This window comes from Brachyistius frenatus, unplaced genomic scaffold, assembly GCF_029030835.1.
Source record: "Brachyistius frenatus isolate BFR_SWC_R1_liver_20210118 unplaced genomic scaffold, ASM2903083v1 Contig_90, whole genome shotgun sequence".
NCBI classification, from domain to species: Eukaryota; Metazoa; Chordata; class Actinopteri; family Embiotocidae; genus Brachyistius; species Brachyistius frenatus.
In genome coordinates this window covers 853,136-869,317 of record NW_027210689.1, presented here as the reverse complement: position 1 = coordinate 869,317, position 16,182 = coordinate 853,136, and the positions used below count along the sequence as shown (strand labels likewise).

The 16,182-nt window shown below is 37.5% G+C and overlaps 1 protein-coding gene across 1 annotated transcript; it reads right to left on the bottom strand.

Moving 5' to 3' along the window:
• Window positions 1-1,855: 1,855 nt before the first annotated feature.
• Window positions 1,856-15,131, bottom strand: syt5a (synaptotagmin Va). Its single transcript, XM_069710177.1, has 9 exons — window positions 15,058-15,131; window positions 7,888-8,051; window positions 6,712-6,893; window positions 5,412-5,498; window positions 5,112-5,279; window positions 4,843-5,010; window positions 4,609-4,726; window positions 4,386-4,519; window positions 1,856-3,426 (listed from the first exon to the last, which is right to left on the bottom strand). Exons 2-9 carry the CDS (start codon window positions 8,048-8,050, stop codon window positions 3,217-3,219), a joined length of 1,230 nt encoding a protein of 409 aa, XP_069566278.1. The 5' UTR covers window position 8,051; window positions 15,058-15,131; the 3' UTR covers window positions 1,856-3,216.
• Between the last annotated feature and the right edge of the window lie 1,051 nt (window positions 15,132-16,182).

The window sequence follows — 16,182 nt, the reverse complement described above, 5'->3', positions numbered from 1 at the left end:
AAGGGGAGGTATTGACCGGGGCTACCACCAAACAGAAATATTTGTTTTGGTTAGCACCTTCCCCTTCAGGAAGGTGGACTAGCTTTCGAAATTTTGTGTATTGTTTTCGCTGTGGCAGAAAATGAAATAAAGGCCCAGGTCAAGCAAAGTTAAGTTGGTGTCTCTGCCTCTCATCATCACAGCAGAGTTGCTCTGGGCTGTAAAAGGCACTATGAGGCACTGTGTACTCTGTGAAAATGAATGAATTAAATGTTCAGTCTTGTTAGTTGTTCCCTCACTTTCAGAATCATTACTGCTTTTGTCATTAACAGACGGCTTGCTTTGTACGTTGGCATATTTTGAAAGCTCATTATCACGTTTTGTACTTCTACGTAGCATGGTGTTAACAATTTTACTTATTAAATTCTTTGTCAGACCTGAAACTCCAACCATTTCCTCATTGCTGAAAAATAAATATCTAAATTATTAATTTAGTATCATAAACATGCAATGTCTAGTCGACTAGTCACTCTAACTGACGAATATTAGTCGACTGAAAGACAGCCCCAGCACATAACTCCAGCAAGATGCATTAAGTTAAGTTTGCACTGTAGTCAGTATGAGCCTAAAATCAAAGTAAAGCACTCCCTCAGGTGGTTAATTACTATCATTGCACCCTGATTAAACAGTGACCCAGTGAGTTAAGTCAAAACTAAGTACTGGGCCAATATTGCAGCAACATTATTTCAGGTTCAATAACTTATTCCAATATGGGATAGTTTAACAAACTAATAAAGTAATGGTTATACTTGTTAGGCAGTTCAATTAATTTAGTGATGTGTTTTTGTGTGTTTGATCCATCTTTAATTTTAAACCAAGAGAAAAGTATTTTTTGTAATGCAGCTTTTGTATTACTTTTTACTTTTGTTTAATCACCAAAACTAATCTAGTTGTTCTTTTCTTTCATTTTTAGTAGTTTAATTTATTTTCTAACATTAGACAGCCACCCTTGCACCTGTTATTGTTGAGAAATATTCTGAACTGATTTTTAACATTTAGCCCATATATTGTGGATTGGATATCTTTTAAATAAAAAAAAAAATCTGATCTAAGGATTTCTTCAGCCAACTCAGACTGTTTTTCTTCTTTCCTGTGATACACCTCTCCAGTCTGTGGTAATTATGTTTCCTGTACTCCTCCCCCTCACGCACCCCTTCTCTCTTTTCGCTAATTCCTGCCTCACATGTTTGGCTCGCTGAGTGAGACAAGGACTAAAGAGGACACACTGTTAATCCAGTCTTTCACTTGCCACATTGACTACACACACACACACACACACACACACACACACACACACACACACACACACACACACACACACACACACACACACACACACACACACACACACACAAAAGCATGCCTATGTACATCACTCAAATCATATATTTCAGTGACAGCTTCACTGCCTTTGGAATATGAATACTACAATCTGTCCAGAAGAAAAAAAAAATCATAATTGGATTACTGGGACAAATGGCAAAAATAATCACAAGGTGATAGATTAATTCACCTCAGAAAATTACTGTAAAAGGTTTAGTTATTCTGATCGCCTGAGAAACAATACCACTGATTGTATTACATAGAGTAATCCCATTCTAAACCATGCTATTCAATATTAGTCAAATAGAATTTTGTAAATATGGTGACATATTTAAACCTAAATGATGCATTTACCTCAGTGTGTGCATTTGTGTGTGACTTCCCGCTTATGTGCAAATAAAAGGATATGCTTGCACATGAGGGTCTTACAGTCAATCCATCCATCCACCAAACCATCTGTCGTTGTTTGGAAACATTTTATTTATTCCCCTATTTATTTACAACCACATTATATGTATCGAAAGTGACACCACAAAGAGCTTTCCAATTTGTATGACATATAACACACACACACATCAATGCGAAACAAGCAGCACTCATCCCAAGCAGGATGTCCTCTCATACAAACACAAGCATAGAGGCAGCCACAAAGAGACAGACCAATAATTAGTAAAAACATGCAACTACACAACAAATTTCAGGGTAGAGATATCAGGGTAAACAAGAGGAAAGAATAAGGAGCAACTAACTCGAGACGAAGATACAAACTTCAGCCCAGCAACAGCATTTTAGTATTACTTAATCAGAACAGATTGATGTTTTATTATTTTGCCCTCTTGTGGAGTAGACAAAATGCCATCCTCCTCAGATGACTGGTGATTACCAAGAATTTAGCCATGTTATCCTCATGATTGCTTTGCAGCCAGTGAAAGTTAACAGGAAGTAAACATATCAGCAGATTAGATTGCTAGCGGTCATATCACCTCACTCGTACAACACCTGGCGAGAGGTGAATAGAGGTATGAACAGAAGGAAAAAACGGTTTGCAGTAAAACAGTGACGAGAAAAAGGACGTAATAAGTCTGCAGGGAAATGTTTCTGCTGAAGTTATTACAAACTAAAAATTGTGAAACGGAGGCTACTGATTCTCATTTGTTCTAATCTTAACACGGTATCAAAATCAGTCTATATGGAAGTAAGGTTTAAAACCTTGGCAGGTTAGTAAGGTTTTAACTTTGACACAACCAGGATGTTCGTTACATAAGTAGAGGTGTAACTCAAAAATATAAAGGTGGTCAAGACAGGAAATAAAGTGACACTGCACCAGATTCACTTTCAAGTTCAGTTAACTCATAATAGGGACTGCCACTCAGCCTGTGAAAACTGTTTTTATAATGTCTCATTTGGCTCTCGAAGAGGTTATTAATATCTGAGAAAATAACCTGGATGACATTATCTTGTGAGTCTGAACTTTATGAAAGCGCAATAATAGATTGCTGGACTATACCTTTAATAGAATAATTTTATTAGTTTAATTTAATTCAGTGTAAGTGTGCAGTTTAAGTATCAATAAGCCAGTGCACAAATATATGTATTAAACTGCACCTTGTATGGTTCCGAATAAAATAAAAGTGTGTTTCAAGAGCACATTTGTATGCATGTCTCTATTCAGTACAATGTAAAGCACACATGCAGTCACACAAAGAGATAGCGAAGTGAAACATTACAAAACGAATGACGATGTAAAACTGAAGCATGTTAAAAATTTGATGTCATTTTATTAAACCTGCAGCTGTTTGCTTTAACCCCTCCTGTGGAGACAATGCTGTCTATATGGATGTGTGTGTGAGCGTGTTAGCGGATGGGGGCCTTCAAAGCAGCATCCAACTCCTCCTCGGTCAGCAGCGTGTGCCACTGGGCCACTGGACGTCTGGGGTTGGCCAGCATGTCTGACCAGTGGCGCAGCCCTACGCCTGAGGCACCGTAGCCGATCCAGCACTTCCCGATGGCATCGTTGCTGCCCAGTTTGTCGTAGTCGTACACAGTGATCAGCACCTGGATTTTCTGTGGGTGGAGAAAGACGAGGGTTAAATGAATACATGGTGCTGTTTTTATTTTTCCTGGCTGAAAATGCAGCAAAGCAACAATTCAGTTTAAAGAGAATAAATTAATAGTAGGTCATAAATGAGTTAATCATAGTTTGTAATATTTAACTGCAAGGTAATACCACATGTCACCAAAGACAACCACGCTGTAATTAGCAAAAACGGGTTTTGAGCCAAACACTAACGATAGCATGCGAACATTTTTAAAATGTCTACAGTAAAAACTTAATTGGGCAATGGTAATCAAGACAATTTTGTCAAGACAAGAAGACCACAAATGAACCTCATGGTGGTGCTCAAGGAAAGATTGGGATTGCCAAGTCATTACGATTCCCTTTCTAGGGCCCATAAATGTCACTCTTTCAATAGTTGACTAAATTTGAGTCTTGATCAAACCAAGCGGCCAGCAGCAGTGACGCCACTCATTAGTTTGTGAACAGCCGTTATGAAGCCTCGAGTTTGGATCTTGGCCTAGTCCGGAGCATATAATGAATTATTCATTTATAATGAATGATGGGATTACAGTATATTCAGATGGACGGACAGAAAACTAATAAGAAGTAGCGACTTTAGCTAACAAAACCGAGATAACTCTTGGAGAAATTGTATTGACTGATAATTTTATGAGACTAATTGAATGAGAGTACTCTCGCCAGAAGCTACGTCCATTTTGATATAGTCTGTGGATTAAACCAACCAAACAACACTGCCATCCCTAAATCCACGCTTCTAACGGTAAATTACTGTCGGAACTAAACCTACTTGTTGGTTGTTGTTTTTTTTAACACATTTTGAATACATTTTAGGGACGTTTTGTGTTGTTATGTTAACGTCTACTTCCAAGACAGAAAATTATCCCGTACAAAGTTCATCGATTTAACTCCTTGGTGTAAATAAAAAGTGCTGAGGAGTACAAACCTGGATCTGGGAGAAGGGGATCTCAAAGCTAAAGCTCTCATTGAAGTAAGGATTCAGCGTGTTTTGTTTGACTGATGTCTTCTTCTTCTTGAGTCGCTTGCCGTTGTGCTGCAGCACCACCTTAACAAAGGGATCTGAGAGAGAGACACACACATGATATCAGACAGTAGATCAGCAGAGCCATCCATTTTCAGTCTCAGTCTTTAGTATGAGACCTGTTCACCTGACAGTCCTCCAACATCCATCTTCTTCAGGTTCTTGGCCTCCATGATGTTAACTGTTAGTTTACCGGCCGTGGGGACATAACGAAGGGAAATACAGATATCACCCAGCTTCTCTTGCTGTCAGAAACAAAAAAAAATATATACGTGGAGCATTTATGATATTGTTTTAGATGTTGATTATGACTGGTATATTTATTATATGTTTGCAGCGGTTAAAAAAATAAAACTTGTACCTCCTCTTTTTCTCCTCCAACCAGATCCTTCCATTCGTGTAAGGGCTGTGCGAGGTCTATAGAGTTCATGGGGATCTTGATTTCACCAATGACGTCATGTTTACCAAAACGGTCAAAGTCAAAAACTTGCAGCACCAGAGTTTGACCCCCCAACTCACTATAGGGTATCTGGAGAAGAAGGATATTTTAAAAAGTTAAAGCGCTTTTGACCCTTTGAGAAAATTCTGACTGCATCTCATGATATGATCACATTGTTTCAGTGGACAGACCTTAAAGGTAAAGGTCTCATTGAAGACAGGGCAGAGGTTCTTGCGCTGGATTTTGGTCTCAAACTTCTTCTTCTTGTCTGGCAACATGTAAACTTTGACATAGGGGTCTGAGGTCCCACCTATGTCCATGGCTGGGAGGTCCTGAGCCTGGAGGATGCCCACTACCAGCTGGAAGAAGAAGGAGCGATCAGAAGATGAGCTTAACTGGTGAGTCAGACATATTCCCATGTGTCCTAAATCAAGAATGTGAACATCCATTTAATCAGAAAGATACGAGTGCAAATTTGTGTACATGTGTACCTGGTTATCAGTAAAGCTATAGTCCAGTGAATACTCCAGCTTTCCATAGAACTCCTTCTCCTCCTCCTCCTTTCCATCCTCCCCTTCCTGGAAGACACACAGATTCGTTAGCCGTTTACAGACAACTCTCGTTATTAAACTCTCACATTTCATAATTAAACTCTTGTGATGGCCTGAGGTCCTCACAAAACAGTGATTCCAGAAAATTTCCAGGAAAAACGGCAAAAGAAAATGCAGACTAATAGCCGGGGCCTCCATTTTGTCAAGTAAGGTGCCAATAAACCTCTGCTGAAGACAAATGTGCAGACGTGATTACAATAAAGCCAGCCGAAAACCGTGATCTAGTTTAATAAACTTGTGGTTTAAAGTCAGTGAACAGGCATATGCTTTTGATCAAAGAATCTACATCCCACCCTGATGGTTTGTAGATTCAGTCTGTGGCCGATCACAAGAGAACAGCAGCTCTGACTCGCTACTCCCTTTTCATCATGTTCGCCTTGGTGCACTGTGGAAGTTTTGCCTAGTTTAAGCTGTGATTTCAGCCTTTACTCATCTCATCCTGGATAAAAGCCAAACAGCTGTAGACTACAATCAGATACAAAACACAGTGAACCTCTTGTTGCAGCTAACTCCATCTGCTGACATTTCCACATACATTATCCCACTTGTATTTTTAGACCAGCTCTTAAAAGAGTAGTTTTGAAATGTAACCTTTTGCTTTAGATGAGTTAGATGAGAAGATGGAGACCACTCTTGTGTGTGCATATTAAATATAATATAGCAGCTGTTAGCTTAGCACAAAGATTACAAATGGTGGGTGGGATGGGGGTTGGGAGCTAAATATCAGTACCTGCATGATGCTTTTTGACAAAATCAGGTTAGCAATTTACCCCTGATTACAGTTTTTGTGGTGAACTGAGTTAACCAGCTGCTGTCTTCAGTTTCATATTTACTGTATGGCTGTAAGTGTAGTATTAGTCTTGTCATCTAACTCTTAGCAAAACAGCAAAAAAGTTGTTTTCCCAAAATGCCCTGTTTCACCAATAAAACAATGGGAAATATTGTCCTTGTACTCATGATGTTTCCCTAATTAACCACAAACATTTTGTAATTTATTCTAAAAATGCAGACGAGTGAATAAGTAAAGTTACGGTAGAAACCCTGCCAACTTGCTAAACAAAACTGTTCTGTAACGAAAAACCTACAATACACTAAAATAAAAAGGTAGTCCAAACTTTGCAGAATTATCAAGCAGCTCCGGTCCGTGCAAAACACAACCCCACTAGCCATCTTTCCTCACCTTCTTCTCCTGTCCATCCTCTCCGTCCTTGTCCTTCTTCCTGCGTCCTCTTCCTCCTTTCCTTTCACGGACCTTCTTTGTTTTTGCACCCTTGTTGAAGCACTTCTTGAATATACAGAAACCCAAGCAGGCGATAAGGGCAAGGACCACGACCACAATGGCACCCACAGCCCACATGGGCACTAGAGAAAGAAATGAGAGGAAGGAAAACGGTAGATTGGTGATGTGTAAAGGGAAAACAGTGGTGACACCGCCTGGATAAGAAGGTTTATTCATTCTGAGGCAAAGCTTGTGAACTGGAGAATCACATTGAAAACAGTGTGATTTTCACAGTTATAATTAACTTGACGTTAAAAGATTCTAAACCTCACTGAGAATTTAAAACTACTGGATGGATGGTCATTAAAGTTTGATCATATTCCTTTTTTTACTTGTGCCACTATGCACAAGCATTTAAAACTGTGTCTGTTAATGCTCCAGCTGCTTTTTTCCAGCAGTAGAAGAAGAACATGGACACATAGAGCGATAAAATCGGGAAAACAGAATGGTACAAGATGTGAGATGAACTTACTGTTGAGTTTATGATCTTGATGAGCAGATCAGAGTGGTCACATGAAGAAATGAGACAGAACATAATGGAAAAAATGAAACAGTAAATGGTGGAAAAGGAAAAGACACAATGTTAGATGTTGGTATGAAATGAAACAGAAGAGACGATAACCCGACTTTTTATTTCTAGATTGTAATACAATATTTTTTTACCCCTAAGATTCCATCATTTGGTTTATTTTCTCAGACTTAAAGCAGCAGTGTATAGGATTCGCTTCCAAGAAGGCGTATACATTTGCAAAAAATGTGAAAGGCCCTCTCTAGATGCAATGCTAAGTTTGTCCTTTGTGGGCTACTGTAGAAACATGGCAGTCCTCCACGCAAGGGGACCTGCTACCTAAGATAACAAAACACATCTAATAAAAAAAAAAAAAAATTATTAATATTATATTCCATTTCTGCCAGTAAGTCTTCCAAAATCTTACACAGGGAGCTTTCTGGTCTATTTTCTGGTATGTATATATAAATATAAATATATATATATATGTGTATATATATATACACACACACACACACACACACACACATATATATACACAGTATTTGTACATGAGTGTGTGTGCTCACTTGGCAGGTGTGTGAGTTCATTGAAGAACTTGTTCTTCATGCTGGCAAACTGGTGGTTGGAGTGGTGTGAGGGGGGTGGGGGAGGCGGTGGGGGCTCCCTCTCCCTCTCCTCTTCCTCAGCTGCCCTGCGGAGCCTTGTCCCCGTGACATTGACCAGTCGCATCCTTATTCTGTGAAATCAAAGGGGAGCATACAAAGAACGGTAAGTGACACAAAACTGGATTGAATCCACCACAAAAAACGCAATTCGTTATATTTATTCTATTTTTTCTACATGATCCAGCAAAATATGCTGTGACAAAGTGCAGTAAAGTCAACATTTGTACTCACTCACAGCATTGTATATTCACATAATTAATCCACACATCCACTAGTGATAAGATTGATCCACTACAGCTAAAACACATGAATATATTCTATTTCTCTGAAATATTTCTTCTCCCTGCTTCTTTATTTTTCAATTGTGTCCTTTGAAACTTCATCCTGTTTGACCTTTCACCTGGCTGTAATCTCTTTAATCCCCTCTCACTTGTCTCACATCCATGCCTCACTCTGTCCTCCACTATGTACTCAGTTCACATTATTCTTTATCAAGGTTTTGTTAAAAATACATAAGAATTATGCTGTGATACAGCAGTGGTAAAAGGAAGTATACTCAGATTCTTTATTAAAAGTAGCAATGCCACAATAGGAAAGTACACCAATAAACAAAGTGTTACATTTAAAATGTCATGTGTAAGCACAGTTAGGGTGGAGCTATTTTTAGCTGCCTGCTTTAATTACTGGTGGATAGTTGTATCTGTAAAAGGTTAGGTAAATATTCATCAGGTTAGGCACTTATTGATTTTGTACAAAAATTCTCAAACTGCATAACAAGTAACTTAATCCATACATTTTCCTCTAAAATGGTAACAAAGCAGACATATAATGTAGCATGAAATGGGGTTACCCACGTAAAGTCAAGTGGCTTTAGACTCCTACTTAAATAAAGCGGTGACTGCAGCTGTGGTTTTGGACCTCAATTCACTTACTAGAGATCAAAACTGTGTTGCCTGTGTGACGTCAGTGTGTTGGCAGTTGCCCTTTTTCACACACTCAAATTGAAGTGCGAGCCTGTTGTGTTAGCTTCATCTACGCTCTCTGGTGGATCAACCACTGCTGGCTGATGGAATACGCATCTCGAACTTTGCACTGCATGTGATTGTTTTCCTGGGAATGTCGCCACAGACACCAAGGCTCATTCAATTTGTAATATTGCAAATGCAACGGCTTTCATCAGTGGCCAAAGAGCTCAATCCCTATTGTGTTATCCCATTTTGCGATCGATAGTGACACCTATTTAAAGGAAAATTTTGGGGTTGATTACTTTAAGTAGGTACGTATGCCTCCAAGCCTAATTAACATGCTCTTGCTTACTTGTGAAAATATTTCACATTGACTATGTTTTGAACAATAACCATTTTAGAAACATAATTTCGATTTTTTTTTTTTTTTTTTTTTTTATTTATTTATTTATTATTATTAGTCAGTGAGAGGTTTAAAAAAAAAAAAAAAAAAAAAAAAAAAAGCCTTTTTCCAATTACTTAGTAAAATAACTACATTGTATCTTTCATGCTAATGGAAAGTTCACATTTACATTGTTGTCATGAGCAACCAAAACAAAAAACTAAAATGTCAACCTCTGCCTTGGTGACATTAGGATTTTGTAACGCCTTGTAATGTTTTGATTTTTCAAAAAATGAAAAAGTGAAAATCAAAACTGTTGGCAATCTATTTGCAGAATTGCTGAAAATGCACAACAATGGCCTGTTATCAAATAAATACTATTAATGACAATGAGACACTTTTAGCTAAGTTAAAAGCTGCTACACAATGTTTTTACTTGGTAACAGGCAAATATCTAACGGGACAAAAAGTAACTGATTTGGTTAACTCTGTAGCTACTTCGTAATAATGCATGATGAACATTTCTAGGTCAGAGTAAAGAGAATAATGGTGCGTTCATGAGAAACTGGGAAGTAGAAACATTCCAAGTTAAAAAATATACCTGAACAGAACAGAACATTTTTTTGAGAGCTCTGAGAAGTATTGGTTTGACATCACTCGACAGGGCAGTGTTTGTGTTACAAGAAAAAATGTACTTGCTTTGAAAATATAATGAAACAAACAGACTGGGTTTGCTTTTGATTTGGTAGCTGTGTAAAAATGTTAGAAACGGCAGTAGGCCTACATCGAAACATGTAGGATTGTAATGTAAAAATAAATTGGACTTCCTGAGCTCTATTTCATCCCTGTGTTGGTTTATATGGATGATGATGAGCTTGTTTGTCACTTTTCTGTATTACGACAGCAGAAAAAGAACACATTTCATGGGGGCTGCCATGTTTCCTGCTGGTTAACAGTCTCAATACTTACAGCTGCCTGAAGAATGATAAATTAGTTAATTTTTTTTTTTAAATCAGAAAGTGCCTGGGTAGATTTTTAGCTCAAATTAGTCAGTTTAAGTGTATGGCAAATATTTTTAAGTACAAAGCCTCCGTGCTCTCTGCAGCCAAGTGTAGCCACTTGCGTAAGCTATTTCTATAAATCTGCAAACACATAATTTAACCCCAATATAGGAAATGAAAGGAAGTTGGACTTTTTTCCACAAGTTATGATCAAAAAATGATATGGTTTAGGTTACCAATACATTAGTCAGATATACTTGCCATTTCAAGTTTAATTACCAATATTTCTATACATAGGCCACAATAAACACAAGAATTATATTTCCTCATGCCTCTCTTCCTCTCCTTCATTCTGTGTCCATTTGTTCTCAGTATCTCCCCTTTTTCATCTCTGCTTCTTTTGTTGTTTCCTTCACTCTATCCTCCTCAGGTGAACTGACCTTCCTCCCTGCTTCCTCATGCTTTGTGAAAGAATAAAAACTGAGTTCTGCAGCTTATTACTTGGACTTCATTCTCCCTCGGACTTTGTGACAGCAAGGCTGGTGGATGTAGACACACAGACGCAGACATGGCCTCTTATGTGTGTCATCACAGTACATTGGCCTTAAAAAGCCTTTTGCACAGCAGGCATTTAGACCGGTGTTACTGAAAACATGAATACGAATTCTATTCTATTCAAGTGAACAATACCAGGACATTTAAACTGAAGCAGCTAAATGGAATTTAGCCGTCACTCATTTCATTATTTACAGCTCTGCTTCTTCCACTGTGACTTTTTAAAACACTTTTGAGTGGATCATTATCTTCACAGCATAAAAAAAGAGCTTTTTTTCCATTTGCGTTCAACATTATCTCCCATTCATTTACTCTTTAACGATGGTGAATTTACAGCAGTATAATATAAATCAGACTTAAAGAGTGTATATTGCAAGTAGAAATAAAAAGCTAGATTTACTTATACCTCTCTGTCACCGTGGAATAAGCAATAAAATTATAAAAACAAACAATAACGACAAAAAAATCACATCAGTTTCTAGTAATCATGGCTTTTTCAACGGGACATTTGTTCCCCTGCAAGGCTTTCCAGCTGTCAGTTGTTGGACTTGCAAACAGTGACATTTAAACACACACAGATACACACACACACACAGGCCCCACCCACATTAGACATCCCTCCGTCACAGCAATGTAACAGGATTAATTGCCAAAGGTAATCCAAAAATCCCAGGCTTAAACAAATTAAGGACAGTTTGCCTCTCTGGGTTTCCTCCCCTTTCCCCGCCCACCACCACCTCTCCCTCACTCCTCCCCCTCTGTTGTCTCCTTCTGTCTGGCATTTATCCTCCCTCATGACTGCTGAGATTGAAACATACTAATATAGACTCCTGCCTACACATACACACCATATTTTCATAATGAGATCTGATTTAGGTGGCAAGCTTTGTTACATTGACCCTTATAGCCCCCTGGAATGCACAAGCAGAGGATTAGAGAGGGAGACCTCAGTGTGTGTCTATGTATGTACGTGTAGATAAATAGATAGATAGCTTTCAATTTGTGACCATTTTGTAGCAAATAACTGCCAGAATTAAGACAAATAGTCATTTCACCGTTTCACTTTTTTAACGAATTTGCACAATTGATATTCACTGATTTAATCTATTTTTGGTTTAATTAGGTAGCCAAATATTTTGTGTTTTTATGCAGTATTGTAGGAGGAAAATAGCCTTTACACTCCTTTTTATGGCAAAAAAAATATTCTATGCATTGCTAAAACATTTTCTTTATTGAATAAATACATATTTTTCAATCTGATCATTCCACCCATAACTGTAATCAAAGCCCTTATAACAAATTAACTGTGCACAATAACATTCTACAGTGAAACACCCACCAACTATAAAATATATTTTACTCTTGAAGAAATAGTCAAGTTACAAAATAAGATTGATTTAATAAGCAACTTGCAAAAAAAAAAAAAATAATCTTTTATAGGATCCTTAATCATATCAGAGGTGAATGAAAGCGAAAGACTAATATTTGAAATCAAGTAAATGTGTCTGAGCCTACTGTTGGCACTATAAATACTTTGGATAAAGGCACCACTGAATTCTGTGTCATTCTGCTCTTTATGACAGAATGCTATGTCTTGCATAATAACATTTTAGCTGCAGTTGAGAACACCCCAAAATCAGGATGATAACCACAGTTGGTTTCTGGGCCACAGCAGATTTAGGCTGGATTTTAGCCAAAAACTTAGTCACGAATGTATGATCTCTGTCCTGAACTGTAAGGTTGTTGGAACAAAACTCTCCCAAAACACATATCAGTGACCTACTTTTGAAATTAGAAGTTTAGCTGGAAGATTATGTGGTGAGGCTGCTTTGATGCAAAAGGAATGCTCCATGTAACAGCAGCAACTGGTCTGAAGATAAATTTAAAGATTTTAATTTTCTAAAACGCAAAACTACATTATGGTCAGTATCTGATGAAAAGTCATGTCCACAAAAGCCTGAGAGCACAAAAAGGCCCTCTATACTAACATTCTGCAGAGAGGAGCAGTTTCTGACATATTAACCATAAACAATCAAATGTGTCATTGTGTGTAAAGAGGCAGAAACACTTACAATGAAGATTCTGCATGAGCTGCATTTCAGTAAATTTCTTATTGTAAGGAACGTTATACATTGATGGTCATCGTAAACATTTTAAATTAAAGATTTTTTAAAAGAGGCAAAGACAATTGATTAGAAAAACTATTTAAAAGGTCCTCATCTAATATTTTACTTATACACTATTTAGAGTGCAAAATATAAAATGACTTTATCAAAGGAGCATAAGCCACAGACAGCCGTGCTGTTTCTACTTCTGCTTGCAGTTTTTCTGTGGATCTATTTTTGATCATGCTAACAGCATTATGGATGGCAGCGGCTTTCCATTAGTCAGTCTACCACTGTGATCCAGACAAAAACATTTTAACAATAGTGAATGTATTGTGTTAAACTTTTGTATAGACATGCATGGTCCCCGGAGGATGAAGCTTAACTGACTTTTGGTAAACTCCCAGGCTTCCCTCCACATCAGGTCAAAAAATGTTGTATATGTATTTAGTGGAAAGTAGCAAATGATAGCATCCCAACATGCAAACCGAAGACAGTGAGCAAGGTAAACATGTCCTGACAACTAGTCCATGAACGGACATCGAATTTTTACTCACACAGGATAACTTGTAACGACTTTGGTGGTCCCTAAATTTTTCAGGTCCAAATTTTTATTTGTCCAAAACTTGCAAAATGATGACTTGTATTTAGTTGTAATTTGGAAATTTTAGCATCCTGGACATGATGGACATGGCTAACATCATCCCTGCTAAACACAAACGTACTATCAATATGTTATCACTGTGAAACAGGCATTATATAAACATGGACGACATGACAGCTGGTGAAGGTGAAGTCAAATCACTGTCGCTGCAGAGGCATAGTGGGAAATAATCTTTACTGTAGTCACGGAGCAGAATACAAGACATATTTCTCATAGATTTATTATTGTAATCAGGCAATGATGATATTTTTTTGTGTACTTTTATGATCACTGTGTAGTTGAGGCTAAATCTCAACAGATATTTGCATTTTCATGTTTTGACATTTGGAGCTAACACATTATTTACATTCTTACTTTAGTACCTGCAGTGTGACTGATTAAAATGAGCTGGTAATAAATCCACAACCAGAATCTAACAACCCTAATATTTAACTAATTAGAAGAATCTTAACATCCAAAGTGACTGAAGCTGTTGCACAGCACTGTATATGAAAGTGGTATCAATCTTCTCATAACTCATAACTCTCAGCAAGAATGACAAATATTACATGTTTCCAAAAATATCAAACTCTTCCTTTAAGCGGTCATTTCTTTGCCAAGTGTCTAAGAAATGCATAAACATAAGCACTAAATGTTCTGAAAGGTATGACATAATCACTGCAGTTGTTTTTCAGACAACATGATATTTAACTGTAGATTTGCAGCTTTGTACAAAAAGTAAAAAAAAAGCAATCTGCATTTACGGTAGTCTGTCATGAAAGGTGCAAACAAGCAGTGTTAAACCGCCATAACAGGAGTACAGCAGGTGACTTCACGTGAACACACGCACTACAAATAGAGGTGCATTAGCCTTCAATAATCCACTTAAACTAATCTTTGCCACTTTTGGATATATCCTACATTGTGCATGAAATTAAATGTATCTCTCATGTGGGAACTTTCTTAATGAAAAGCTTTAACCAAATATTTCTGAAAAGTATCTAATAATTCAACATTAACTTTGTGGCCCTATGACCACAGCTGCTTCTTAACAGATTTACTGCACTGATTGATTTACTGTTATGCTTTTACAGGTACATGGAAAAAACTTGAAGGAAATGTAGCTGAAATGAGACTTTAATGCATCTACTTTAAATGAATCACGAAAAGTTTCCTGATCAATTCATTTAAAAAAAGGTTTGTTAAATAATACCAAACATATCAAATGCAAAGGTTTGCGTGCATTTCTGTTTACATTCATTGTAAATTGAATAAATGTCAGTTTTTCAACTCTTTGCATTTTAGAATAAGGTATTTTATGACAGCAGTTTGGTGATAACTACTCAATTGTGAGCAATCCACATAATTGAGTAAATCCAAAATAAACTAAAATACAGAATGAAATCACAATGTAACTCACCCGATTTAGCCTCTGTCCTTCTTGTCTCTTGTCTTTTAATATTATCTATTTGCATCCAAACGTACTCCACCACAAATCCACCTCTGCTGACTGACGAGAAGTGGTTGTGAACGACTCCTCTCTCTCTTCCCCTCCCCCTTCTGTGTTAATCTTTGCAATATCCCTCACCGCCAGCTACCACCAGCGCTGCAAATAAAAGTCTGTCTCTGTCCATTTAAAAACTTCTTGTCTTAAAACAATGAGACATTTTTACCATGCAGCCTAAACTTGATTGAGTCATGATTTTGTCAGACACGAGTGTTAAACAAGTTTATTCAATACAAATAAAGCTGTCTTGCTTTGCAGAAAGTGACATTATTTTATTTATATTTTTTTTTAAACTGCCTTTAAAATGATACATTTTAGATTCACATTAACTGTATTATGTTAAATAAGTCCACATTTTACAACAGACTCTCAGGCTCTCTCCCCCTCCCTGTGTCTCTATGTGACTCCTAATCTGCAGAATCAGTGGAGGGATATTGTGTTAAGTGATGTCCACACTGGTGTATTGTAGAAAATGATTCCCAAAGGACTAAATGTGCTTTACCTTCAATTAAAGCTGCCTTCACTTGTTGGGTTTTTATATGATGTACATTGCATTTAATGCTACTTTTAATGTGAATGATGTTTAATTAAATATTTCTGTGTTGATTGTTGGATGTGCAAATCACAAACAGGGTTGGTTTTAGGCTATTTAGTGGTTAAAAGTACACCATTTATATTCCATGAGGAAGCAGAATTAAGGAAAACATCTTTCTAAACCGGAGTTAAAAAAAAAAAAAAAAATCTCCTCTCTGTTAGGTGCTAGTAGAAGCTGGTAAGAGTTCATCTCTGTCACATACTAGCTCATTTCACTAGTTGCAGCTGGATGTGTGATGTGACCAGGTGAATACACACATTTTTGTTGAGTTTCTCTGCAGGTTGCAGCACCCTGGACAGAGATGGTTCCATTCAGCGCCCTGGACAGTAATGGTTCCATTCAGCACCCTGGACAGTAATGGTTCCATTCAGCACCCTGGACAGAGATGGTTCCATTCAGCACCCTGGACAGCAATGGTTCCATTCAGCACCCTGCACAGAGAT

Excerpts from the sequence above, each read along its gene's own strand:
- syt5a (XM_069710177.1), bottom strand. The coding sequence starts at position 8,050 with ATGCGACTGGTCAATGTCACGGGGACAAGGCTCCGCAGGGCAGCTGAG. Across the intron at positions 5,499-6,711 it reads AGGATGGACAGGAGAAGAAG|GAAGGGGAGGATGGAAAGGA; the intron begins GTGAGGAAAGAT and ends TGTGTCTTCCAG. Across the intron at positions 5,280-5,411 it reads ATAGCTTTACTGATAACCAG|CTGGTAGTGGGCATCCTCCA; the intron begins GTACACATGTAC and ends TTCTTCTTCCAG.